Here is a 24796-nt window from a genome sequence, read left to right on the forward strand (position 1 = left end):
TAAATCAAGATTTGAGGACTTCAGTATCTCAGCCAGAGGTTAGGGGTCTATTATAGGAATGAACAGGTGAGGTTCTGTGGCTTGCAATGTGCAGGAGATCACACTAGCTCAGTGGTTTTCAAACTTTTTGTTCGCGGACCACTTGAAAATTGCTGAGGGTTCGCGGACCACTTAATGCTCCTTTCCAAATGTTGTTTGTACCATTAGCTAACTATTGTGAAGCACTATGGATAAAAGCGCTATATAAAAAACTCAATAATAATTAACGTTTTTTTGTTCTACAAATAAAAGCACATGACTCATCTTTTAAACTCAGTAGTCTTACCCGCCACGGCAGCCCCCGAGCTGGGGCTGGGAAGGAGGGGGGTCTCTCCCCACCATGGCAGCCCCCAAGCTGGGGCTGAGAAGGAGGGGTGTCTCTCCCCGCCATGGCAGCCCCCGAGCTGGGGCTGGGAAGGAGGACTGTTTCTCCCCAGCAGCCGCAGCCCTGGAGCTGGGGAAAGTCTCTGGCTGCTACAGCCCTGCACATCCCAAATTCCCCCCATCCCCTCTTCTCACCCCACTGCCCCCTCCCACCTACCCCCTATTCCCCCCAAGGCTACCACCTCATCTTACATGTGGGTCTTCTCCAGGGTCCAGGCACCTAATTAGCACAGGTGTGGCTCCACTAATTAGGGGGGTGGCCCTTCATTGTCTCATGTGCGGCCGCCCAGGTGCACACCCTAGAAGGGACTATCCGCAGACCACCTGAATGGAGCTCGCGGACCACTGGTGGTCCATGGACCACTGTTTGAGAACCTCTGTGCTAGATGATCATAATGGTCCCTTCTGGCCTTAAAGTCTAGGAGTCTATGAGTCTAAGGGCCAGATCCCTAGTTGGTGTAAATTGAGGTTTCTCCTTTGGAGTCAATGGGGCCAGTCACCATTGGAGTTAGTGGAGCACCACTGATTATACCAATTGGGGTCTGGCCCTTAGCTCCTTAGATGTTCCTTCACACTGCCAATTTCTGTTGCTCTTTTCTTAACTCCCTCTGGATGACCCTGTATTTCTGGTTAGGTGGTGCCCAGAAACAAATGCAGGATTCCTAACAGGGTCATGGCAGGGATAATGCCTGCCTTTGGCATCATGAGGACCATGCTTCTGAAACTGCAGTATATCCATACATGTAGCAGCTGATGCCGAGACGGGGCTTGTTAGAATCAATGTGAGTCTGTGGTTGAATTTGGTGCATATGACAGTGAGGGAGCCAGTCGCCCTTCTTGGAGCCAGAGCTTGGCAGGGTGTAGAGAAGCAAATTCTCTCTCTCTCCCCCCCACCCCGACTCCCCGGCCCTTCCCTCAGTTGAGGAAGGATATGGACATAGATCTATTTGCAGAGAAGCCCACCTACTTGGTAGGTTAGCACAGTCATGTGGCTGAAGTACTTAATTACAGAAAGCCAATATAAACCCCACTCAGCTAGCAGAGGGGAAATCTAGACACAAAGGCACAGCATCTTTCCCAGAGAGATCAGCAGAGCGGAGCAGAGCAGAGCCCGGTAAGCCCCGCGACCATGTTAAGAAAGCTGTGTTGTGCTCTGTCTAGGACTTGTGGCATGTGAGGGTTATGTGGGAAGGTGTATGCAAACTCATGGTGACCGGGCTGTGGGTGCGGTGGTGTTACACTCCTGGGGAGATGGAGTGCGGGTGTGCATATGCATTTCACATTTGCGTGCTGGTCTCCGATGGTGACTTTCCTCAGAGGGTCTCTAGTGTGGAGGTTTCCTGGAAGCAGGGCAGGGCTCTGGGAGTTCTATAGTGAACGGGGTGGGGAAATGCTGCTGGGAATGGAAACGTTACAAGAGAACAGGTGAATTTGCTCTGAGACAGCTGGACTGCAGAGAGCAGGGGGCTCCGTGTGATTCCCACTCCAATGCTGATTACATGGCTTTTCAAACCACCCCGATGTGCCGCAGCAAGGGAGAACTAGTTCCATGATACCTGGGTGCAGGGGTCAAAGAAGTGAAAGAGAGGTGGAGTCAGCCCTGCGTGGAACCCTTTAATCCACCCAGGGGCAGCCGGGCGTTCTGCCACCTGAGGGACTTTGTAGTGTTCTCTTTGCAGTGGTAACCAGCTGTGCCCTCTGGAGAAAAGCAAGGCACTTGTCTGGGAAGGGCGGGAACCCACTTGTGAAACAGCCGAAGTGGGCAAGAACTCTAGGGACTGCCCCAGATGAGCGCCCCTCCCTGCAGCATTTACCGGCACTAGCACAGACCCGATGGGAGGACACCACCTCGACCAAATCCCCTGGGGAGAGGCAACTTCCACTGTGACGTGGTGCAAACAGGCAGAGAGGAGGCCTGTCACTGGCTGGCCGCCCAGTCGCTGTGGCTGCTCGAGGAAGGGGTGCTTGCAGCCTGCCTTGCAGTTGTACCTTGGCAGGAAACACCCCCTTGCGTTTCCTCACTGAGCAACTGGAGGCTGCCAAGATCAGTTCCCTAACGGAAGGCTGCTGCTGGGGGTCTCCCACTGAATGGAACTGTGAGGTCCTGGGTACAGGACTTGCAGTCCATATCCCAGGTATGGAGCTAGTCTTTCTCTTCACAGCATCAGGGGAGAGCAGCATGAGACACAGGGGACATCACACGAGATGTCCTAAAAAAGAGGCACCAAGAACCAGAGCGGTCTCTAGTGTGAGTGAGTCGAGGTGTCTGCATTTGTCTTATTGACTCAAGTCAATGCCTGGTGACCCCAGTTTGTCAGGAAAATGGGGAAGAAAGGGTGCCTAGCCCAAGGCGACTCCAGGGAGAGTGGCCTTAGAAGTGATCACACCAATGGAGTGGCTCTGAGAGCTGGATCAGAGGCCTCATAATCCCTCTTCACCAGCAGGTCTGTTTGCTTGTCCCATGGAGCTTTCTGGCCCACCAGGACAATAGCTTTCCTAATGAGGCAGGCAGTGGACACCAGCAAACATCTCAGATGTATCCTGTGACAACACGATGTGACCAAATGCTCCCCTGTATTCACACCTGACACACTAACCTTTGCGCAAAGTATGCCTTGTAAGGTACCCTTTGAAAACTTGTAACTTGCTGGTCAGTATCGTCCTGGGAAAATATGTGTGGCAATATTGTAAGTGAAGCTGTGAGCTTCCACTGTATGGTGTTATTAACACATGGGGTTGGCAAACGGGTCTGTTGCAAATAAAGGAACGTGTGCTCTGCTTAATGTGCATTTAAGCAGTAAACTGAGTAATCAAGCAGGAAGGGGAGACAAAGGAAGTGCAAACAGGTGAGAACAAAGCTGCAGGGAACATCCTTCCACACAGACGTTTTGTCTCCTGGTTCTCAGCTGAAAATATTTTTCAAAATGGGGACTGAAACTATAAATAAGAGGGACCAACACCCCAAGGGACACCCCGCTTTCCCCCTGCCCATTGATTCACTGCACCTGAAGGGATATAAAGGAAGCAGCTGTTGGACTAGGGGTGGGCTCCTGCCGTAAGAAGTTTGGTCAGTCAGACTGCTGAAAGCAGGTGGTGAGAAAACTTTGCTTTGAATTTAACATAGTTTGTTGAGTTAGGCACCAGTAGAGTTTTATCTTTATTTTCTTTATAACCATTTCTGACTTTTATGCCTCATTCCTTGTGCTCACTTAAAATCTCTCTCTCTAATTAACACACTTGTTTTATTGTTTTATCTAATCCAGTGTGTTTAAATTGAAGGGTCTGGGAAACTCCATTTGGGGTGGCAAGTTGTGTGCATAGTGTTCCTTTTAAAGAAATAACGGACCTAACATAGCTTGTATTGTCCAGGAGAGGGCTGGGTGGTACAGGACATACATTTCTGGAGGAAGATCTAAGACTGGGTGTATTGGGTAACCCGGCAATATAATCAAGGCCACTGAGAGCCGGAATGTAACCCAAGTGTGGCTGTCAGGCTGCAGTCACACACGGACACTCAGGGTGTGGCTTGCATGCTAGAAGGCTGTTTGTGAGTTGCTATTACAGCAAGGCATTGTGGGGCACCCAAGGCTGCAGGGCAGGGGTGCCACAGCTGCTCCTTAGTCTGGATTGTATCCTGGTATGTTACACATGCTGGGTGAGCTGCACATCTTCACAGACATGGCTCAGGTGCCATTGTTCTCTGAGAGGATGAACGGTTTCCAGTGAAGGGCTCCCCTAAATCTAAGAAATAGAGGGCTTCAGGAGTCCCCTAAGCCAATGCTTGTTTTCTCTAGCGAGTCAGAGCTGGGGTGCCCAGGCCCTCTATTTCTTAGATTTGGGGAGCCCTTCATTGGAAACTGTTCATCCTCTCAGAGAACAATGTGGCCTGAGCTGCGTCTGTGAAGCTGTGCAGCTCACCCAGGCCAAAGGCTGCCTTCCATCAGCAGTGTGTGAATCACAAGGCAGGGCTGGCGGGCAGCTGGCAAAGTCACTGAACCTGGAAGTAGCAGCTAGGCCAGGCGCCCCCCGCCAGAGTGGACTCCTCTCTAAGCCATGGCAGGCCTGTCTGGGTATTCAGGCAAACCAGAGAAATGGGATCTTCTCAGTCTGAAAACACGAGCCAGGTTCTTTTTATCTGTCTTCTAGTTCCTGAGCCTTTAGGGGAGTCACTTCATGGTTCCAAGGTTTTCTTTGCAACCAGGAAGGCTGGAAGCTTACTTTTCTTTTTTTGATGAAAGCTAAGATTCTCAGGCAATCAGCTGACTCCAGCAGCTGGGGCTTTAAGAAATACAACACAAATCATGAGACTCATGATAAAATCAGGAGAGTTGCCACCACCGAGTGCAGGTACCGTACCCAGAGTCCATTCCCGGTGCTCAGGGTCTTCGCCTTTCGTTCAAGTGAATAAACATGGTGAGCGACTCTAGGCCTTGCCTGTTTGCCAGCCAGCCAGGCAGGCAGACACCCTCCCTCTCAGTACGGTGTCCACCTGAGATGATCAGTGCAGTGATTAATTTACCAGGGAATGGAGCTTGTGTTTAATCCATGTCCTATCATTCAGCCCTCAGAACGGACGTTTTGAACTTCGGCCTTTGTGCCCAGCTCCTGATCCTCTTCCTGTTGTGCAGGTTCTGGGGGATCATGCTGAATATGCTGTTGCTGGGTTGGGGAGTGCTGCAGGGAATCCAGGCCATCCTCACCGCTGACCTCAGCAGCAGTCATCTGTCAGAGTTGCACCCCATTCTGGATGGGGCAGAGAGGTCCAGCTACCCCAGCCTTCTGCAGAAATTCAAGGAGGCACCCGTGGGGCCCGCAGGTGAGCGTTTCCCTCCCGAAGGCTGCCTTGTCTCCCCGATGAAAGCAATGACCAGTGAGCTAATTGGCACATGGCAGTGGCCACAAACAGTGCTGCTGCTTCATTCCAGTTCACAAGCAGGAGGTCAGACTAGATGATCCTGGTGGTCCTGTCTGGCCTTAAAGTCTATGAGCCTAGGAAAAGAGGAACCATTTAAAGAAATGCAGCCCCTCGTCCTGGGAGAGCCCAGCTTCCCTCGAGGGGTGTGATGTTCAGAACCACACCCAGGGTCTGGTGTGTCAGGAGAAATGGCTCACCCTTCTGCTCCTGCCCCAGCTCACTCACACAAGGCAGGAACACAGTCGGTCCCTGGTTGGCACAGCATCCCTCACAAGCTTAGTCATTTCCATGGCAACATTGCATCCCCTAATTAGCATAGCCACGCCCAGACTTGTAACTTGATACCTGGCTGACTCTGCCAAATTACTGCATGTTATCCTATGAGGTAAATAGAGATCCTCCTGCCCTGCGGGATCCCCCCTTTTCCCCATGCACAGGCATCTACAGGAAAGACTGGGCAGTGATGGAGATCCCCTCCTGCCCTGCAGGATCCCCCCATCTCCTGAGCATGGGGATCTGCAGGCAGCACTGGGTGGTGATGGAGATCCCCTCCTGCCCTGCAGGATCCTACCATCCCCCGTGCGTGGGTATCTGCAGGAAGCACTGGGGGTGATGGAGATCCCCTCCTGCCCTGCAGAATCCCCCCTAACCCCTGAGCATGGAGATCTGCATGGGAAGCACCGGGTGGTGATGGAGATCCCCTCTTGCCCTGCAGGATCTCCCCTATCCTCCATGCATGGGGATCTGCAGGAAGCACCAGGCGGTGATGGAGATCCCCTCCTGCTGCAGGATCTTCTCGATCCCCTGTGCACGGGGATCTGCAGGAAGCACTGGGCGGTGATGGAGATCCCCTCCTGCCCTGCAGGATCTCCTTACTGCGACTGTGACTGACAATAACTAAGAATGTAACAATATTGGAATTTTTCCTCCCTTGTTTGGCTCTGTCACTCCTGAGCCTGGGTTCTGAGTTGTTGGACAGGAGAAGTGCAACCGGCTCCCAGCTAACACAGGAAGGGCATGATCGAGATCTTGGGGGCTTCTTTCCCATGGGACTCAGCCTGGGGCATTGAGATCTGCAGGCCGCACCCAGTGAAGGTGGTGGGCAGATGGGAGCCATTCTGTGTGTGTTTAGACTTGTCCCAGATTGGTGAGTCCGTTGCACCTCTGAGGCGCATCATTGTTTAGTGACATTTGTGACCATTTAATCTCTCCCTGTCCCCCTTCACTCTGGATTGTAGAGAAGTGTGTGTGTTGGGGGGGGGTCGGGTCGGAGTGGAGCTCTGGCTCAGCCAGTCCCCAGGAGCCAATCAGCAGCGTCCTTCACCCTGTCTGTATTCCACAGGGACTTTACCAAGACCTGGGTTTGACAGGATGGCTATGGAGCTCCGGGTAGCTGATGAGGACCTCATGCAGGAAGCCAGTGTACTGGAGCCAGAGGTAACTTCCTATGACCCCTGGGGGGTTACTAACATCATCTCACTGACTAGATGTATTCTGAGACATGTCACGATTCCTAGATTCTTAGGCCAGGAGGGACCACTGTGATCACCTAGTCTGACTTCCTGCAGAGCACAGGCCAGCGGTCTACTGCTGAGCAATTCACTCCCTGCTATGCTTTTGTGCTCCAGAAGCTGAGATTTCATTGCTACTTTTCATGGTTGTGAAGAAAATCTTACACATGATTCTAGTGTAACAGATGCAGGATTGTCTGCCTGAGTCTGTAGAGAGCCTGAGACAAACACTGTGTGAGGTGCGAATTACACCATTCAGCTCAATGACATGTTCATTCCCAAACCTAAAGATGACAGTTTAAATGTCAGTATTGGTCACTGCTTCACCGCTGATCATTTTAGTAGAAACATCCAGCAAATGACTCCCCACAGTCTCCGTGTGCCCCAAGCCCTAACTATCCCTATCATCCCTGATGCTAAAACCTTCAGCTCTCCCATGCCTGGCAACTGCTGAGGTGTGTTATGAGTTGTCAATACAGAAATCCACTGAAAACTAAAATGTGAGGCGAGTATAAAATAAATTGAAATCAATAACAAGATAACCAGTCTGGAGGCTGCTGCATGGATTGGGTCACTATCTGTTTACATGGTTAATTCATTATGTAACCCTTCTGCCCGTCAGAGTTGGCAGCAACAAGGGCCAGGTTCAATATCTAGGGGATCCATTCCAATAACACAATGCAAACCGGCTCGAGCCCCACCCAGTGACCTGGGACAAATATATACCACCCCCCGCTGGGCGCCTCCAAGAGGCAATACTTCCCCTCTCGCAAGCACCTAGTCTGAGTGTAGCAAAAAGCCTTTTAATAACAGAGAGAAACAATGTGGCATTATGTTGGGGAAACACCACCAACAGGATTCATAACACAACCCATGAGCAAAAAACCCACCCCAAGCAAATTGGGGCATGCCCCTTTCCCTTTGGTTCTTGAGTCCAGCAACCCCAAATCACCCAAAGTCCCAAAAGTCCAATGACCCAAAAGTCTCTGTCCCTGGTCAGGGCAGCCCCAGAGTTCAAAAGTTTATCTGCAGAGCTTTACCTCCCAACCTGGATGGAGATGCGGGCAGGGGTAAAAGGCACCTTACATGATCTGAAGCTGACCACCCCACAGCTCCATAGGCCTTCGCTCCGCTCCGCTCCACCAGCCCCACAAACTGCTTCACTCCGTGGCCCACAAGCAGCTCCTGCCGTCCCACAAACTGTTCCACTCCACATCCCACCAGCCGCTCCCACCATCCTATGAACTTCTCCACAATATATCTTCAGGCTCCCCCACTCCTTAACACAATGCTCAGTGATTTCAGCTCTTTGGTGAAGTCAGCTTGTAGTAGGGGAGTCTCAGTGCTGGTGCACCATTAGCCCAAAGTGAGCTCAGCAGCCTGTAACTAGACTCCTAATGAAATCAAAATTAGCTCTAATATTCCATAGTAGAGAGAGAAGGAAGTGCAATTATCATGTAAGGCCCTTACCAAGGGGCCCATGCCACCAAGTATCAATACTTGTCCCCAGCCTCTCTCAATTCACAGAGAATTGGAACCCATGACCCTTGCCTAGCGAGTGCTACTTAGTTGATGGTGAGTCCCTCCATCATAACAAAAGGCCAAGTACAGTTCCAAGCACAGTTCCCATAATCAGGGTAATAACAATTTATTCTTCCTGCCCCAATAACAGAGACACTGGGGATCCCACAGCAGCCCAAGTGACCATTTGGGCAGCTATGGCCTCATTCTAGGCGGGGTGGGTGTGCCTATGCAAATGAGATCGGCCCCTGAAGTTCTTTTCCACAACTTGCCACACCTCACCACCAGATGTCAGGATGGAGCTCATCCTGACACTGCTTACATCTACAAACCTCACTTTTATCTGAAGCTACCACCCAATGTCACCAGAGTCTGGGGACTTTGCTGCAGAGAACACGGGGCCTGGACTTCCAGGCCAGACTCACCAGGTTTGTGTACCCTTCCCTGGAGATATGGGGACATACCCTGACATTGTGGTTCAGACCCTCTGTAAATGGATAGCATCTTCAGGGCACTCTCTGTCCCCCGCAGAGCCAGTTCTGGCATATGCCTGTGCACCTGCTCCATGTCCCTTTCTGGAGATCTGATGAAACCCAGGTGCAGCACCCCTAAATCAATCCAACTTCAGTGCAAGCACAGCAAATGTTTAAACCTCCACCCTCACACAGCATGCCGACGGGGGTCCCAAGAACACACTGAGCGGTTCGCCATTCATGTGCATGGTTGTCCTGTATGAAACCCCTTTTCTTTTGCTCCTCCTGCAGGTGTTGTCTGCTGCACTGGAGGCTCAGGGCCGAGAGGAGCGCGCTCCCCGCAGATGCGTCCGCTTGCTGGAATCCTGCCTTGGGCACCAGCTCCCCTGCTGTGATCCTTGTGCCACCTGCTACTGCCGCTTCTTCAATGCCTTTTGCTATTGCAGGAAAATCAGCGCCACACTCCTGTGTGGCAAGAACTAGCGTTGGCGTGCTCCCCGGCCCCCTTTTTTTCGCTCCCTGGATTAGTAACCGGGTTCCCTTACGCCCGTGTGCCCTTTGCAGTTCCAATAAACGACCTGCTAGTAAATAGGGTCACCAAGTGCAGTTGTTCTGCCCCTGGCTTTTTCTTTGCCTCTCACAGGGATATTCTCCTTTAGCAGGAAACAGCAAATATCTTCATGCCCATTAGCGAGAAGCGTGTTACAGAGACCTCCCTGTGTCTGATTCAGGGAGCGCTTAAAAAGATCTTCTGTACTTTCCACAGTATGCATCCGATGAAGTGAGCTGTAGCTCACGAAAGCTTATGCTCAAATAAATTGGTTAGTCTCTAAGGTGCCACAAGTACTCCTTTTCTTTTTGCGAATACAGACTAACACGGCTGTTACTCTGAAATCTCTCAGAGAGGTGACTGCTGGGGAAGGCAGGAGCTATCAGTCTTGTGTGAGTGCTGAGAGCCAGGTCATCTGTGTCCTGTTTCCACCAGATTGCCTATGGCATGGGAGTCTGTGGAATTTCACAGAGTGCTCTCTCCACATTGGAGGTGGTGCGGCTGGAAAGCAGAAGTGGTTCCTGTTTCGCGGGAGCAGCAATCCTCCATGGCACACAGATGGTCTCATACAATAATGTCTGATAACAGATGACCTCAAGAAAATCCTCACAAGTCCACCACAGTGACGTAGAGCAGACCTGTCGGGCTCATAGACTGTGGCCTTTAAGACTAGAAGGGACCATCATGATAATCTGACCTCCTGCACATTGCAGGCCACAGAACCTCACCCACCCACTCCTGAAATAGACCCCTAATCATAGGCGCCAACTTCCCCCCTTTCCCCTGGGTCCTCGACCCCCCCCATCCCGCCCCCACTCCACCCCTTCCATGAGGCCCCGCCTCTTCCCACCCCTTCCCCACCCCCATTCCAACCCTTCCCCAAAGTCTCTGCCCCAACTTCACCCCCTCCCTGGCAATATTTCGACTCCTTCCCCAAATCCCCACCCCGGCGCCGCCTCTTCCCTGAGCGTGCCATGTTCCTGCTCCTCCCCCCCTGCTTCCCCGAGTGTGTTAACGCAGCCAAACAGGTGTTTGGCGGCAGCTGGAGGGAAGCACTGGGAGGCAGGCAGGGGAGCGGGGATGCAGCGCGCTCAGAGGAAGGGGAGGGGGAGGAGGTGGGGTGGGGGTGAGGGGAGCTTGGCTGCTGGTGGGTGCAGAGCACCCACTAATTTTTCCCCAGCCCTGGAGCATCCATGTAGTCGGCGCCTATGCCCCTAACCACTGGTTGAGTTATTGAAGTCCTCACATCATGGTTTAAAGACTTCAAGTTACAGAGAATCCACCATTTACACTAGTTTAAACCTGCAAATGACCTATGCCCCACATTGCAGAGGAAGGCAAAATCCCCCTAGGGTCCCTGCCAATCTGACCTAGGGGAAAATTCCTTCTCAACCCCAAATATGGCGATCAGTTAGACCCTCAGCCTGTGGGCAAGACCCACCAGCCAGACACTTGGGAAAGAATTCTCTGTAGTAACTCAGATCCCACCCCATCTAGTGTCCCATCACCAGCCATCAGAGATATTTGCTGCTAGCAGTCACAGATCGGTTACATGCCATTGTAGGCAGTCTCGTCATACCATCCCCTCCATAAACTTATCAAGCTCAGTCTTGAAACAAGTTAGTTTTCTTGTCTCCACTGCTCCCCTTGGGAGGTTGTTTCAGAACTTCACTCCTCTGATGGTTAGAAACCTTAGCTTAATTTAAAGCCTAAACTTGTTGATGGCCAGTTTATATCCATTTGTTCTTGTGTCAACATTGGTGCTTAACTTAAATAACTCCTCTCTCTCCCTGGTATTTATCCCTCTGATGTTTTTATATAGAGCAATCATATCTGCCCTCAGCCTTCGTTTGGTTAGGCTAAACAAACCAAACTCTTTGAGTCTCCTCTCATAAGTTAGGTTTTCCATTCCTCGTATCATCCTAGTAGCCCTTCTCTGTACCTGTTCCAGTTTGAATTTATCTTCCTTAAACATGGGAGATCAGAATTGCACACAGTATTCCAGATGAGGTCTCCCCAGTGCCTTGTATAATGGTACTAACACTTCCCTGTCTCTAGTGGAAATACCTCATCTGATGCATCCTAGGACTGCATTAGCCTTTTTCATGGCCACATTGGTGACTCATAGTCATCCTGTGATCAGCCAATACACCCGGGTCTTTCTTCTCCTCTGTCACTTCCAACTGATAAGTCTCAAGCTTATAGCAAAAATCTTTGCTTTATCAAATGCGTTACTGAAATCCAGGTAGATTAGACCTACTGCATTTCCTTTGTCTAGAAAAATCAGCTATCTTCTCAGAGAAGGAGATCAGGTGGGTCTGGCACGATCTACCTTTGGTAAAACCATGTTAAATTTTATCCCAGTTATCATTCCCCTGGATGCCCTTTCCTACGTTCTCTTTCCAAATTTGTTCCAAGACCTTGCACACACTTGGAGTCAACCTAACAGGCCTGTATTTTCTCTGATTGCTTTCCCCCCCTTTCTTAAAACCAGGAAAACTAATATTAGCTCCTTGAGACTTAACCCAGGAGCCATATAACGAATCTACCAACCGGGCTCATTATACAAAGTGAGGATACTGATGTAAGCACCTTTAGATTGGTGTGACCGTGTGCACAGTAGGGGATGGTGCCAATTTAACTACATCGGTTTCTAAATTGTTAAAGTGGTACAAACGCTGTGAGAGATCCTCTCTCCCTCAACTGCTGTTGCACCCAAGGCTAATTCTGCCAGAAAGAAAGAACTGGTTAGCATGTGTATAATATAAGCCAATGCTGCAGAGGACAAATAGTAATGTGCCTAATGTATTCTTGCAAGGACTAATCTAAACCGACAAGTGAAAATGAACTTAGTGTTTCTCTCACCCTACTTCCTATTTGTCTACGTCACAAAAAAGTCACAATTGACTTAAGAGAGGCCCAGACCGGGCACAGAAGGTGCAGAGCATACTCGTAGGGGCACAGACAGGGCTACAGCATGGCAGGGAAGTCAATTTATTATTATTATTATTATAGCTTGTTGGAGACACTTCGGAAGGACCACTTTCCACTGGAGAATGAAGCTCTGTTGAAACTGAAACGCTTTGTGAAATTGTGTCAAATTCATCGAAACTTTGGAGAACAAGCAGGAGGGGGGAAATTCTAAAAATGGTGAAACATCCTTTTTGGACATTTTTTAACCAACTGTTTTCATTTTTTGTTTGAAACAATGAAGCCACATTTTGAAATCTTGAAATAGTTTGTGAAATGGAATTTCCACCTTCTGCACAGCTCTGTTAATTCTCAGTGTCCCAGGAGGACTTTGAGGCGCCCTCCAGGATGGGAGGGCTTTTGCAGGAGCTGCTGTACATGCTCATACACGGTCCCTGCCTCGAAGCGCTTACACGCGTGACGGACGGCGGAGCAGCTGATGCAACGCGCGCACAGTGATCATGGCACTGGGGGGAATGTTACGTTACTTCCACAGGGCAGGCAGGATTTTCTTGTGCTTCTTTAATACACACAAAGAGACACACAGAGGGGCATCCACATGCAGGCCTGAGCCTGCACAGCACAGCACACACCTCTGTTTACACCAGGGCGAGCGACACCCACCGCCCTCAACAACACCACCCCCGCCTCCTCCCCTGCCTCCACCCCGCCTCCGAGCCTGCCTCTACCCCCGCCCCCGCCATCAACCCCTCCCCTGCAACAGCCCCGCCCCCTCCCCTGCCTCTACCCCGCCCCCTGCCATCAACCCCTCCCCCTGCCCCATCAACCCCTCCCCCTGCCGACAGCCCCGCCCCCTCCCCTGCCTCTACCCCCGCCCCCATCAACCCCTCCCCCTGCCGACAGCCCCGCCCCCTCCCCTGCCTCTGCCCCGCCCCCTGCCATCAACCCCTCCCCCTGCTGACAACCCCGCCCCCTCCCCTGCCTCTACCCCCGCCCCCATCAACCCCTCCCCCTGCCGACAACCCCGCCCCCTCCCCTGCCTCTACCCCCGCCCCCATCAACCCCTCCCCCTGCCGACAGCCCCGCCCCCTCCCCTGCCTCTACCCCGCCCCCTGCCATCAACCCCTCCCCCTGCCGACAGCCCCGCCCCCTCCCCTGCCTCTACCCCCGCCCCCCATCAACCCCTCCCCCTGCCGACAGCCCCGCCCCCTGCCTCTACCCCCGCCCCCGCCATCAACCCCTCCCCTGCAACAGCCCCGCCCCCTCCCCTGCCTCTACCCCGCCCCCTGCCATCAACCCCTCCCCCTGCCGACAGCCCCGCCCCCTCCCCTGCCTCTACCCCCGCCCCCGCCATCAACCCCTCCCCTGCAACAGCCCCGCCCCCTCCCCTGCCTCTACCCCCGCCCCCTGCCATCAACCCCTCCCCTGCAACAGCCCCGCCCCCTGGCCCCCCCTCCCTGGGGGCTCCTCGGCCAATGATTCTCGCACCTTCGGTGCTAGGCTGGTTGGGGGCGGCCCCGCGCGGCGCATGCCGGGATCTCTCCCCCTCCCCCCACTCCCCCTCTCTGTCACGTGAGCGCCGCGCTTGTCACGTGATTCGCAGCGGCCGGTCCCCCAGTCTCCGGGAGCGAGCCGGGTCCGCGGCCGCCGCCATGTCGAGCTTCCCCGAGCTCTACTTCAACGTGGACAGCGGCTACCTGGAGGGGCTGGTGCGGGGCTTCAAGGCCGGCGTGCTGAGCCAGGGCGACTACGTGAACCTGGTGCAGTGCGAGAGCCTGGAGGGTGAGTCCCGGCCACGGCCTCTCCCCGCGGGGCCCGGCCTCTCCCCGGCCTCTCCCCGGCCCCGGCCTCTCCCCGCGGGGCCCGGCCTCTCCCCGGTCCCCAAGTCGCTGGGGCCGCGCGGCGGGGCTCCAGGGAAGGCGGCGGGCCCCGGCGGGTCTGTGCGGGGGCGCCCGGGCAGCGGCTCTCTGCTGCGGGGCGATCCGGGCCACCAGCCGCGGCTGTTCCGTAATCCAGCCGCGCTGCTCCCCCCCCAACCTCCGGCGGAGACACGGGCCCGGCGGGGGGGGCCTGCTCTGCGGCACGGCCTGTGCCCGCCTGAAAGGACACGGGCTCCAGAGAGGTGGGGGGCAGGAGTGGCCTTCACCCTCCAGCAGGGGCTGGGGCAGGCAGGGCGGATAAGGCCCTTGCTCTTCACCCTTCGCCTAACCCAAGAGCAAGGGGCCTTCACAGAAACTGAAAGGAGCAGATTTTATAACTCGCCGAAGGCCATACTTGCTTGTGCAGTTAACCACTGGAACTCGCTATTAGATATTGGAGACCAAAAGCTGAACTGGAGCTTAAGAGCATAGGATATTTACAGTGGCGGGTTTACAATGGAGCCGGGCCCATGCTCAGAAGGGGCCCCAGCCTGCTCTGCTTGTACCCTGCCCACCAGTTGCTTCTCTCGGCCTGCCCACTGAGGGCTCCTCTTCACCCCCTGGCCCCACTCGCCGGCTTCTCTCTGCCCCCTGGCCGGATCCCAGGGCACCTCCGGCTCCGGGCAGTCTCTGCTTCCCACCACCTGTGGGGGCCCCCACCTGTCTCCCTGGAGCTGAGCCGCCTGGGACAGGTGCAGAAGCCTGGCCAATTGTGGGGGGGGACAGTGTGGGGGGCTTGACTGGGCCCTTTCAGGCAAGTGGGTCCTGAGGGAGCCTGGCCATCGCAGGCCCTGGCCTGGCTGATCGTACCACTCCTGAGGGGCTGGAGCAATTTCCTGCCCTGGGACCAGCCCTGGCTGCACTGGCAGCTCAGCTTGGCAGACAGTTGCCTCCCAGCAGGGCTGGTGAGTGAGGCCGGGAGGCAGGGCATGGGGGAGTGGGTCTCTGGAGGGCCTGTGGGGGTGCTGCTGGGCTGTGAGGGGGTGGGGAAGGTGTGTGTGGGGGCAGTAGGGAGTGGGGGTTCTGTGTGGGGTGCTGGGCAATTGTGGGGGGGGCTGTGGGCAGGGGTGCGCTGGGCAGGGGTGGTGTTGTCCAGGGCACTGTGTGTTTGTAGAAGGGGTCTGGGGGGGTGCTGGGCATTGTGGGTCCGGGAGGGGTCTGGCCACAGGGAATTGGAGGGCTGTTCCAGTGTTGGGTGGGGTGCTCTGTGGCGTGGCATGGGCCCACCCGCAAGGGGAAGGGGCATGCTGGCAGCACTGGGCTGGGCGGGCCACTGTGCATCTGGCAACTGCCGGTTTGTAAATAGTGTCCTCAGACTGGGCTGGGCGGAGCAGGGCTGCCCCTGCCATGTCCCTGGCCAGCCGCTTGCTCCAGGGACTGATCCCCCTGCACCATGCTCCACTGCCCCCATGGGAGCCCACAAATATGGTGGGTGCTGGGCCCACAAAAGGTTAATCCGATTTGTCTGCATGGGGAGGTTATTCTGGAATCAGGTACTGTGAATTCAAAGCACTATCGCCAGAACTAGGGTACAGTAGTTTATTGCAGTCAGTTTCTTAAGTAGACAAGTCCTAACTGGTAGAAATGAAGAAGAACCTTTCTGTGGGAGTAGGTTATCCCACCGCTGCCTTTGGCTGGATGTTTGCACCTTCCTCTGAAGCAGTTAGTTTGGTCGCTGTTGGAGGCAGAATAATGGAGTAGATGAACCATTGGTTGGATCCAGTCTGGCAATTCCTATGTTCATGTGAAGCCCTAAAAGCTGGAAAAGCATTCACTGAGTTGTGTACTGTTCCTTCTCAGATTGACCTGTTTCTTACTGTCTTGGGTGCTCGTTAGGCCTGGTCTCTCAAATATGTCTTCCAACATTTCACACGCTTCCATCCTGTTTCACACCTAGTCAGTTGACGTTCTTCTGTGTGTGTGCCTGATTTGAATAAGGTTAATATTAGAACTATTTAATGTAACCTTAGTTGTGATTTGCTTAGGTTTTAATATGTTTTTAATTATGCGTAATGATATATCTTGTTCTGAACTGCATTTAGCAACCTGAACTACCAGTAATGAGGGCTCTTGTATGTGAATTTACTAGCTTTTAAAAAGGAATCCTGAAAGTTAAAATCAGGCAAGTGTATGTTAAAAATGCTCTGAGCATGTGAAGTTTTATACAGTACTAAGTATTGAGCATTTAACACAGAAAGCTGTTTACTGTATACAAGCTTTCTGTGGCAGAGGAGTTTGTCCTGAAGAGTTTTTGGTACCTTTTCCTGCAGAGAGGTGTGTGGAGGTTTTTCAGGTGACTCGGTGATAGGGTTCTCGGAAGTGAAGGGGAATTACATACTAAAAGGTACTGGAATCACCTGAGACACGGTGTACATTTTAATTTTTAATCCCCCTGCAGTGGGGCAGTTGCCCCACACCAGGAAGAGGAAGGGTTAAAGAAAGCTAGAGGGAGCCTGTGCAGAACCCTCCCATTAGAGGAGGGCTCACTAAGCGAGCCCATCCGGAGGTGTCTTGTTGCAGTGGACAGGCAGGGTCAGCAGGAGCCATATATAAAGGGCTGCTCAACAGAGCAGAAGGCAGTCTCTCCCTGGCCGCCTAGGAGCACCATGGCTAGAGCCGTGCTGGGCAGTGTAGCAGAGCAGAAGGAGCTTCTGGCTGACCGCTGTCAGACTGAGGCCCTGGAGGAAGGGCAGATAAGGTGCTAGGGCTGCCCCCACTTGCCCTGAGGGAAGTGGCCTACACAGACTGCAGTTTAGTCCCTTGCCCCAGGGACAGACTGGTGACTGCAGCAGGCCACTGAGGCAAGTGGCTGTATTATAGACTGCTGGGTCCCCCGAAAGCAGGGGAGACAGCAGAGTGGGGCATAGTCGGAGGGCTGTACACAGAAGAGGACGCCGTGGTCCAAGAGCGGTGGAGACAGCAAAGCGGGAGTAGACACCAAGTAGGTAAGCGAGACGCCACCGGAGGAGGGCGCCTTGCGGAAGGACTTGAGATAATTCCAGAACGGCCAGCAGGAGGTGTTGCGGTAGGGAGTCTCGCTCCGTTACTACACCCCTTTTCTACACAGTCCTTTTCCTTTGTGAAGCTGGAAAGCATCTGGTCCGCTTCACTCTGCTTGGGGTGAAGCTGGGGAGGATGACTCAGAAATGAAGAATGTGTGGGGAGAAGACCCCTTTTGCGGTAGCCAGGAGTGTTTGGGTGGGTGGGAGAAGGTGGAGAGAGAATGCATCTTCCCTGTATCAATCGGGTTGTTTGGGAAGCGAATTTTGCAGCACGCTCCCACTCAGACTCCGAGCAGCTGGAAGCTGATACAATACACAGATCCTCTGAACAGGTCTAGGAGCAGCACTCTGAAAGGAATCCCAGCAGCTCGGGAGGGTTGGCATCTTGCTTGGCTGATACCCTGTCTGCGGGGGTGGGGGGTTGGTATCTCTTGTATTGCTCTTGGCTAGCAGCCCTAGTTGAACTCTTACATCATGGAGTCTTTAAAACGAGATTCAGTATCTTTCTACAAGACCTGCCTTATTCCAGTTTCTGGGGAAAATTCTACAGTTTGCATATCCAGGAAATCAGTTTAGATGATCCTAGTTTAGAATGGCCAAAAGAAATCTGATGAGGTTCAACAAGGAAAGTGCAGCGTCCTGCACTTAGGACGGAAGAATCCAATGCACCGCTACAGACTAGGGACCGAATGGCTAGGCAGCAGTTCTGCAGAGAAGGACCTAGGGGTGACAGTGGACGAGAAGCTGGATATGAGTCAACAGTGTGCCCTTGTTGCCAAGAAGGCCAATGGCATTTTGGGGTGTATAAGTAGGGGCATTGCCAGCAGATCGAGGGACGTGATCGTTCCCCTCTATTCGACATTGGTGAGGCCTCATCTGGAGTACTGTGTCCAGTTTTGGGCCCCACACTACAAGAAGGATGTGGATAAATTGGAGAGAGTCCAGCGAAGGGCAACAAAAATGATTAGGGGACTGGAACACATGAGTTATGAGGAGAGGCTGAGGGAACTGGGATTGTTTGGTCTACGGAAGAGAATAATGAGGGAGGATTTGATAGCTGCTTTCAACTACCTGAAAGAGGGTTCCAAAGAGGATGGATCTAGACTATTCCCAGTGATAGCAGATGACAGGACAAGGAGTAATGGTCTCAAGTTGCAGTGGGGGAGATTTAGGTTGGCTATTAGGAAAAACTTTTTCACTAGGAGGGTGGTGAAACACTGGAATGCGTTACCTAGGGAGGTGGTGGAATCCCCTTCCTTAGAAGTTTTTAAGGTCAGGCTTGACAAAGCCCTGGCTGGGATGATTTAGTTGGGGATTGGTCCTGCTCTGGGCAGAGGGTTGGACTAGATGACCTCCAGAGGTCCCTTCCAACTCTGATATTCTATGATTCTAGTGGTTTCTTCAGGCCTTGGTGTCTGTGAAGTTGGGAAGGAAAAACAGAAGAGAAAAGCTAGGATGGTGCAATAAGTGGGATTTTTTTGAGTATTTGTCAAATACTTTCTCAGTGTCTGTCCAGTAATTCACATGATAAATGCTGCTTGTGGCATTCAACAGCTAGCTCTGGGAGATCATGTTTTCTGATGGATTTATAATGCAACGAATGTGGGAGAACCTTGTCAGATGTATGCAGTGAATGTTAGTCTGGCCAGCCCATTAGTGAGATACATTATTGTACATTGCAGAGGACATGGCCTTGGGCAGGGTGTGGCACACAGATGTTAGTCTACTAGCCAGAGTAAAAAGTCCTCAGGCTAGTAAGGGTCAGATTTTTTTCAAACCCTGTTCATAACAGCACGATGCATCTCTTTGGCATATTTTCTTTCTTCCTCTGAGGGGTTCTCTGGGGCACCCATCACTGTACTGCCTCCCTATGCTGTGTGCTCTTTCCCCATGTTCTCTCACTATTCCTTTTGTCTTCTGTCCCACACCAGAACTATGAAGTTATGCGCTCCCTTCCCTAGAGTTACTCGTGTGACTCCCTATGCAATCAGGATTGGCAAATGTTGCCAAGAGCCAGAGGAATGACCTTACACTGGTTTTTGGCAAGCAAAAGATAGGGGCTCCACTGCTCAAGGGAAGGGCTTGGTTCAGAAGCCCATTTTAATTCCTTCCCTCCCTCCCCCATTGAAGCTTCTGGGAAAAGGGGGGATGCTGGGATTGGCTGAACCCAACTCAGGATTCCGATCTTGTATATCCACTTTCATCTAGTTTGTGTGAGGTAAACCTGAGTCCTCCCTCCACTAGGTCCTGGGTGCTGCAAGGGAGAAAGGAGTATTCATTCTCTCTCTGCCCCTTCCCACCTCAGAGACCTCTGATGCGGGATGGAGGGTGCGTGACTACTACTCTACTTCTCTGTCTGATTTGAGGAGGTTAATCTCCTTCCCCTGGCTTCTGTTTTTAGATATTCTCCATTCTCTGCCTCTGGTCATTGCTTTGCTGAGCAGCAGCATAGAGTGAAATTGACGAGTCTTGTTGGTTTCACTGCTTCCTACAGAACTTTGAAAAGCAGCAGCCCACAGCTGCCAGGACTGTGGCCAGTTCTGTGCATCAGTTGCACTCCGATCGCACTGAAAGATCTTCATGACTCTAAGAGCTAAAAAACTGACTTTTTTTTCTCAAAAATGAAAGCTTTAATTCTGTGGTAGCTGATAACATTTGCAATGAGAAACTTCCTGTTCACTGCAGGTGAGCATGCTTTCTTTAATCTTCAACAAAGGAACAGATTGTCACATAGGGAGTTCTAGAGCTGGGGTGGGGAAAGCTAATGTACTAATATTTAAAAAGAGTAAATGGATGACCTGGATAACTATAAGCTGATTAACCTGACATTAGTCCAGGACAAAATCTTGGAAAGACTGATGGGATATGTATTCTATCAGCATTTATTTCTTTATTGATTGTAACATGGATTTATGAAAAATGTCATGTCAGATTAACCTGCTATTTTTTTTTTTAAGTTTTCAAGTATGGTGGATAATAGTAATTGTTGATGTAATATACTGGGACTTCTATTACGCTTTTGACTTAGTCCCACATGACATCCAATTGAAAATGAGCACCCCCCAAAAATGTAGCATGCTGAATGGGTTAAAAACTAGCTAACTGATAACAAGTCATTGTAAATAGGGAATCACCATCCAATGAGAGTGTTTCTAGAGGGGTCCCACAGGGATCTGTATCTGGCCCAATTCAATTCTATATCCAATTATCCTGTTTTCTTCCCAGGCGACATAAAATTGGTGGAGTAGTAAATAATGAGAAGCCAGTTTAGTTTCATAGAGTTGAAGACCTCAAGAGGCCATCAGATTATCCATTTTGACCTGCACACCCCACACCATCAACCTCCCCCTGTATTGAGCCCAATAACTTGGGTAGATGAAGGGATCTGAGTCTTTAGGAGGCTAAGCTCTTGTCATAGGCAGAGGACAGGAGAGACCAAGATACCACCAAAGCCCGAGGCCTCTGCAGTGTCAGGGAAATGATAAGGTGAGAGATGCCCATGTAGTTCATACTCCATGCTGCGGAAGAAGATGGGTGTGGGGGATGCAAGGGCCTCACCAATCTGATTTGGAGGAAAATTTCTTCCCACCTCCAAATCTGGTGATTAGGTTGACTGAGCCAGACTCACCAGACAGACCTCTTCTCTTTCCACCTCAGAGGACTAGACCACCCTGTCCAGCATCCCATCTCCAGCTGTGGCCAGCCCTGATGCTTCAGAGGAAGGCAGGAAAAAACCCAGAACACATCTGACCAATTGTGCTTCAAGGGGGAAAATTCTTTCTTAACCCCTGCAGGGAACTGGCTGTAGCCCTGAAACCTGATACTGGATTAGAGTCAGTGTCTTAAGGCTGAGCTGCAAGTGTTCAGGGCATTGCAGAACTTCTGTTCTCTCTGTGGCCTATGAAGGGAGAGGATGAACAGGGGGGATTAATACAGATTCAGACTCCGAGGTCAGAAGAGACTACCATGGTCATCCAGTTCAAGGCCCCACGCACGCAGGCTTTAGATTTCTTCCAGAAACTGGATTAAAGCTCGTCTTTTAGAAAGATTTCTAATTTCAGACTCCAGCTGATGGAGAGTCCACCACCTCCCTGGTAAAGTGCGCCACGTTTAATTACTCTTGCTACTAGGAAATTGCATCTTATTTCAAAGCTGAAACATCCCCCACTCTCGGGTCTCTTTTTTTCCATGTGTATGCGCCTGTACACAGTGATCAAATCACCTCTCAGCCTTCCCTTCGGTAAACTGACTAGACAGGGCCCTTCATTTTCAGTTTGTATTTTGTTAAATTTTTCTTGGGAATTTCTCAGTGTTTATTACCACAACAACAAAAACAGGTGAAGATCAGTGCAAAAAACGATTACTTTTTCTGGGTAAATATCAGGGTGTGTTTTTTTTTTTGTGGATGGAAAGATGGGGGGAAAAGTATTCAGTCAATGAATGCTTTGAATTCCATTCACCAGTGTGGTTTGCTGCTTTTCCAGGACCACAGCTTTCCTCCATGCCTTGTGCAGTCTCTCAGTACTTATATGGGGAGAAGGTATCTGACAGTAGGGGCTCTTTTAATTTAATAAAAAAATCATAAGATGGAGTGGTTGAAAGCTGAAGTTAAACAAAATATGGCACATTTTTAACATTGAGGGATGTGGCGGATTCTCCCGTCAGTTGGAGTCCTCTAGAAAGACATCTAGTCTTGATTTAAAATACACTGTAGCTTGAAGTGGAGTAATGGTTGTGATACAGGAATCACTGGGTGAAATTGTTTGGTTTGTCCCATGCATGAGCTCAGACTAGATTCCAAGGCCAGAAGGGACCACTGTGATCATTTAGTCTGACGACCTGTACAACACAGGCCAGAGAATTTCCCAAAATAATTCCTAGAGCATATCTTTTAGAAAAACATCTATCTTGATTTTAAAATTGCCAGGGCGGAGAATCCACCACATCCCCTGGTAAATTGTTCCAATGCTTAATAACTCACTTTTTTTTTTAAAAGCCTTAATTCCTGAATTTGCTTACCTTCAACATCCAGCTAATGGATTGTTGTGCCTTTCTCTGCTAGATTGAAGATCCCATTATTAAATAATTGTTCCACAAGTAGACTTATAAATTGCAATCAAACCACCCTTAAAGTTCTTTGTTAAGCTAAATAGATTCAAGGAACTCAATCACTACAAAGCAGGTTTTCTAATCCTATAATCATTCTCGTGGCTCTTCTTTGAACCCTCTCTAATTTATTAACATATTTCTTGACTTGTGAGCACCAGAACTGGACACAGCATTTCAGCAGCATTTGCAACAGTGCTAAATGTAGAGGTAAAATATCCTTTCCACTCCTACTCAGCATTCCTCCCTTTATGCATCCCAGGATCACATTCGCTCTTTTGGCCACAGCATCACACTGGGAGCTCATGTTCAGCTCTTTATCCACCACCACTCCCAAATCTTTTTCAGAGCCTCTGCTTCCCAGGATTGTCCCCCTCCTATAAGTTTAGCCCACAATCTTTGTTCCTAGATGTAAACATTCGCATTTAGCTATATTAAAACACATGATGAGGTGATCATAATGGTCCCTTCTGGCTTTTACAGTTGTGCATTATTGTGGTTTCCATCATGTCTATTCCATCCTGGCCCTCAGACTGTGTACAGGCTTTGGAGGCCAGGGTGGCGGAACTGGAGGAGCTCAGGGAGGCAGAGGAATGTTGATGAGGCTTTCCGGGACACTGTAGATTTGTCCCACCTCCGGTCAGACAGCCCTGCTCTGTTAAGGAGGATGAAAGGCCCAGAGAAGGAGAGCAGCCAACGGGAGCAGAGGGAAACCTTCCCATAGTTGGGACCCTCCTTCCAGATGATGTTGGGGTATCCTCTCGCACTGAGGATACCTCTCCGGGGGAGGGAGTTCCAGTCATGAGGAAAAGGCAGGTGTTAGTAATGGGAGATTCGATCATTAGAAACATAGATAGCTGGGTTTGTGATGTCCGCGAGAACCGTGTGGTGACTTGCCTGCCTGGTGCGAAGGTTGCAGATCTCTCGAGGCATCTAGGTAGACTCATGTGCAGCGCTGGGAGGAGCCGGTGGTGGTAGTACACGTAGACATCAGTGACGTAGGGAAGGGTAGGAGAGACGTCCCGAAGGCCAAATTTAGGCTGCTAGGAAAGAGACTGAAATCCAGGACCTCCATGGTGACATTCTCTGAAATGCTTCCAGTTCTAGGTGCAGGGCCAGGTGGGCAGGCAGAGCTTCAGAGTCTGTGTGTGGATGAGCCGATGGTGTAGAGAGGAGGGGTTTAGATTTATTAAGAACTGGGGAAACTTTTGGGATTGGGGGAGCCTCTACAGGAAGGATGGGCTCCACCTAAACCAGAGTGGATCCAGCCTGCTGGCACTTAACATTAAAAAGGTTGCAGAGCAGAGGCTATCAAAATAAAGAACTCAATAATAGTGGGGGATTTCAATTATCCCTATAGTGACGGGGTACATGTTACCTCAGGACAATGTAGAGACAAAATTTCTCGATATGACAAAATGACTGCTTCTTGGAGCAGCTGGTACAGGAACCCACAAGGGGAGAGGCAACTCTTGATCTAGTTCTGAGTGGAGCGCAGGATCTGGTCCAAGAGGTAACTGTAACAGGACCGCTTGGAAATAGTGACCATAATATAATAACATTTAACATTCCTCAACAGTCCAGCCCTGGCATTTAGTTTCAGAAAGAGGAACTATGCAGAAATGAGGCGGTTAAGCAGAAATTAAAAGGTACAGTGACTAGAGTGAAACCCCTGCAAGCTGCATGGACGCTTTTCAAAGACACCATAATAGAGGCTCAACTTAAATGTATACCCCAAATTAAAAAAACACAGTAAAAGAACTAAAAAAGAGCCATGGTGGCTCAACAACCATGTAAAAGAATCAGTGAGAGATAAAAAGGCATCTTTTTAAAAAGTGGAAGTCAAATCCTAGTGAGGTAAATAGAAAGGAGCATAAACACTGCCAAATTAAATGTAAAAATGTAATAAGAAAAGCCAAAAACGAGTTTGAAGAACAGCTAGCCGAAAACTCAAAAGGTAATAACAAAATGTTTAAATACATCAGAAGCAGGAAGCCTGCTAAACAACCAGTGGGGACCCTGGACGCTCGAGATACAAAAGGAGCACTTAAAGACTATAAAGTCATTGCAGAGAAACTAAATGAATTCTTTGCTTCAGTCTTCACAGCTGAGGATGTTAGGGAGATTACCAAAACTGAGCTGTCTTTTGTAGGTGACAAATCTGAGGAATTGTCACAGATTAAAGTGTCACTAGAGGAGGTTTTGGAATTAATTGAGAAACTTAACAGTAACAAGTCACCGGGACCAGATGGCATTCACCCAAGAGTTCTGAAAGAACTCAAATGTGAAATTGCAGAACTATTAACTATGGTTTGTAACCTGTCCTTTAAATCAGCTACTGTACCCAGTGACTGGAAGATAGTTAATGTAATGCCAATATTTAAGAAGGGCTCTAGAGGTGATCCTGGCAATTACAGACCTGTAAGTCTAACATCAGTATCGGGC

At 50.8% G+C, this 24796-nt stretch overlaps 2 protein-coding genes across 3 annotated transcripts in view; both read left to right on the forward strand.

Annotated features, from left to right (window-relative positions):
• Positions 1-1471: 1471 nt before the first annotated feature.
• Positions 1472-9610, forward strand: AGRP (agouti related neuropeptide). 2 transcript variants are annotated; one of them, XM_074969068.1, is made up of 4 exons: positions 1472-1537; positions 5052-5239; positions 6681-6775; positions 9135-9610. In XM_074969068.1, exons 2-4 carry the CDS (start codon positions 5065-5067, stop codon positions 9324-9326), a joined length of 462 nt encoding a protein of 153 aa, XP_074825169.1. In that variant the 5' UTR covers positions 1472-1537; positions 5052-5064; the 3' UTR covers positions 9327-9610. The 2 variants fall into 2 exon arrangements, with proteins under 2 accessions (XP_074825169.1, XP_074825170.1); XM_074969069.1 differs by lacking the exons at positions 1472-1537; positions 5052-5239 and adding an exon at positions 5876-6485.
• A 4272-nt stretch (positions 9611-13882) lies between these two features.
• The window catches only part of ATP6V0D1 (ATPase H+ transporting V0 subunit d1), a 96037-nt gene continuing 85123 nt past the window's right edge, over positions 13883-24796 (forward strand). Inside the window, exon 1 of the mRNA XM_074968419.1 lies at positions 13883-14106. Coding sequence (XP_074824520.1) covers positions 13977-14106 — 130 coding nt within the window. The 5' untranslated portion in view covers positions 13883-13976. The remainder of the gene's footprint in view (positions 14107-24796) is intronic.

Source organism: Natator depressus, chromosome 12, assembly GCF_965152275.1.
Source record: "Natator depressus isolate rNatDep1 chromosome 12, rNatDep2.hap1, whole genome shotgun sequence".
NCBI classification, from domain to species: Eukaryota; Metazoa; Chordata; order Testudines; family Cheloniidae; genus Natator; species Natator depressus.

Coding starts and splice junctions, on each gene's coding strand:
- AGRP (XM_074969068.1), top strand. CDS start 5,065: ATGCTGAATATGCTGTTGCTGGGTTGGGGAGTGCTGCAGGGAATCCAG. Junction 5,240..6,680: donor GGCACCCGTGGGGCCCGCAG/GTGAGCGTTTCC, acceptor TGTATTCCACAG/GGACTTTACCAAGACCTGGG. Junction 6,776..9,134: donor CCAGTGTACTGGAGCCAGAG/GTAACTTCCTAT, acceptor CTCCTCCTGCAG/GTGTTGTCTGCTGCACTGGA.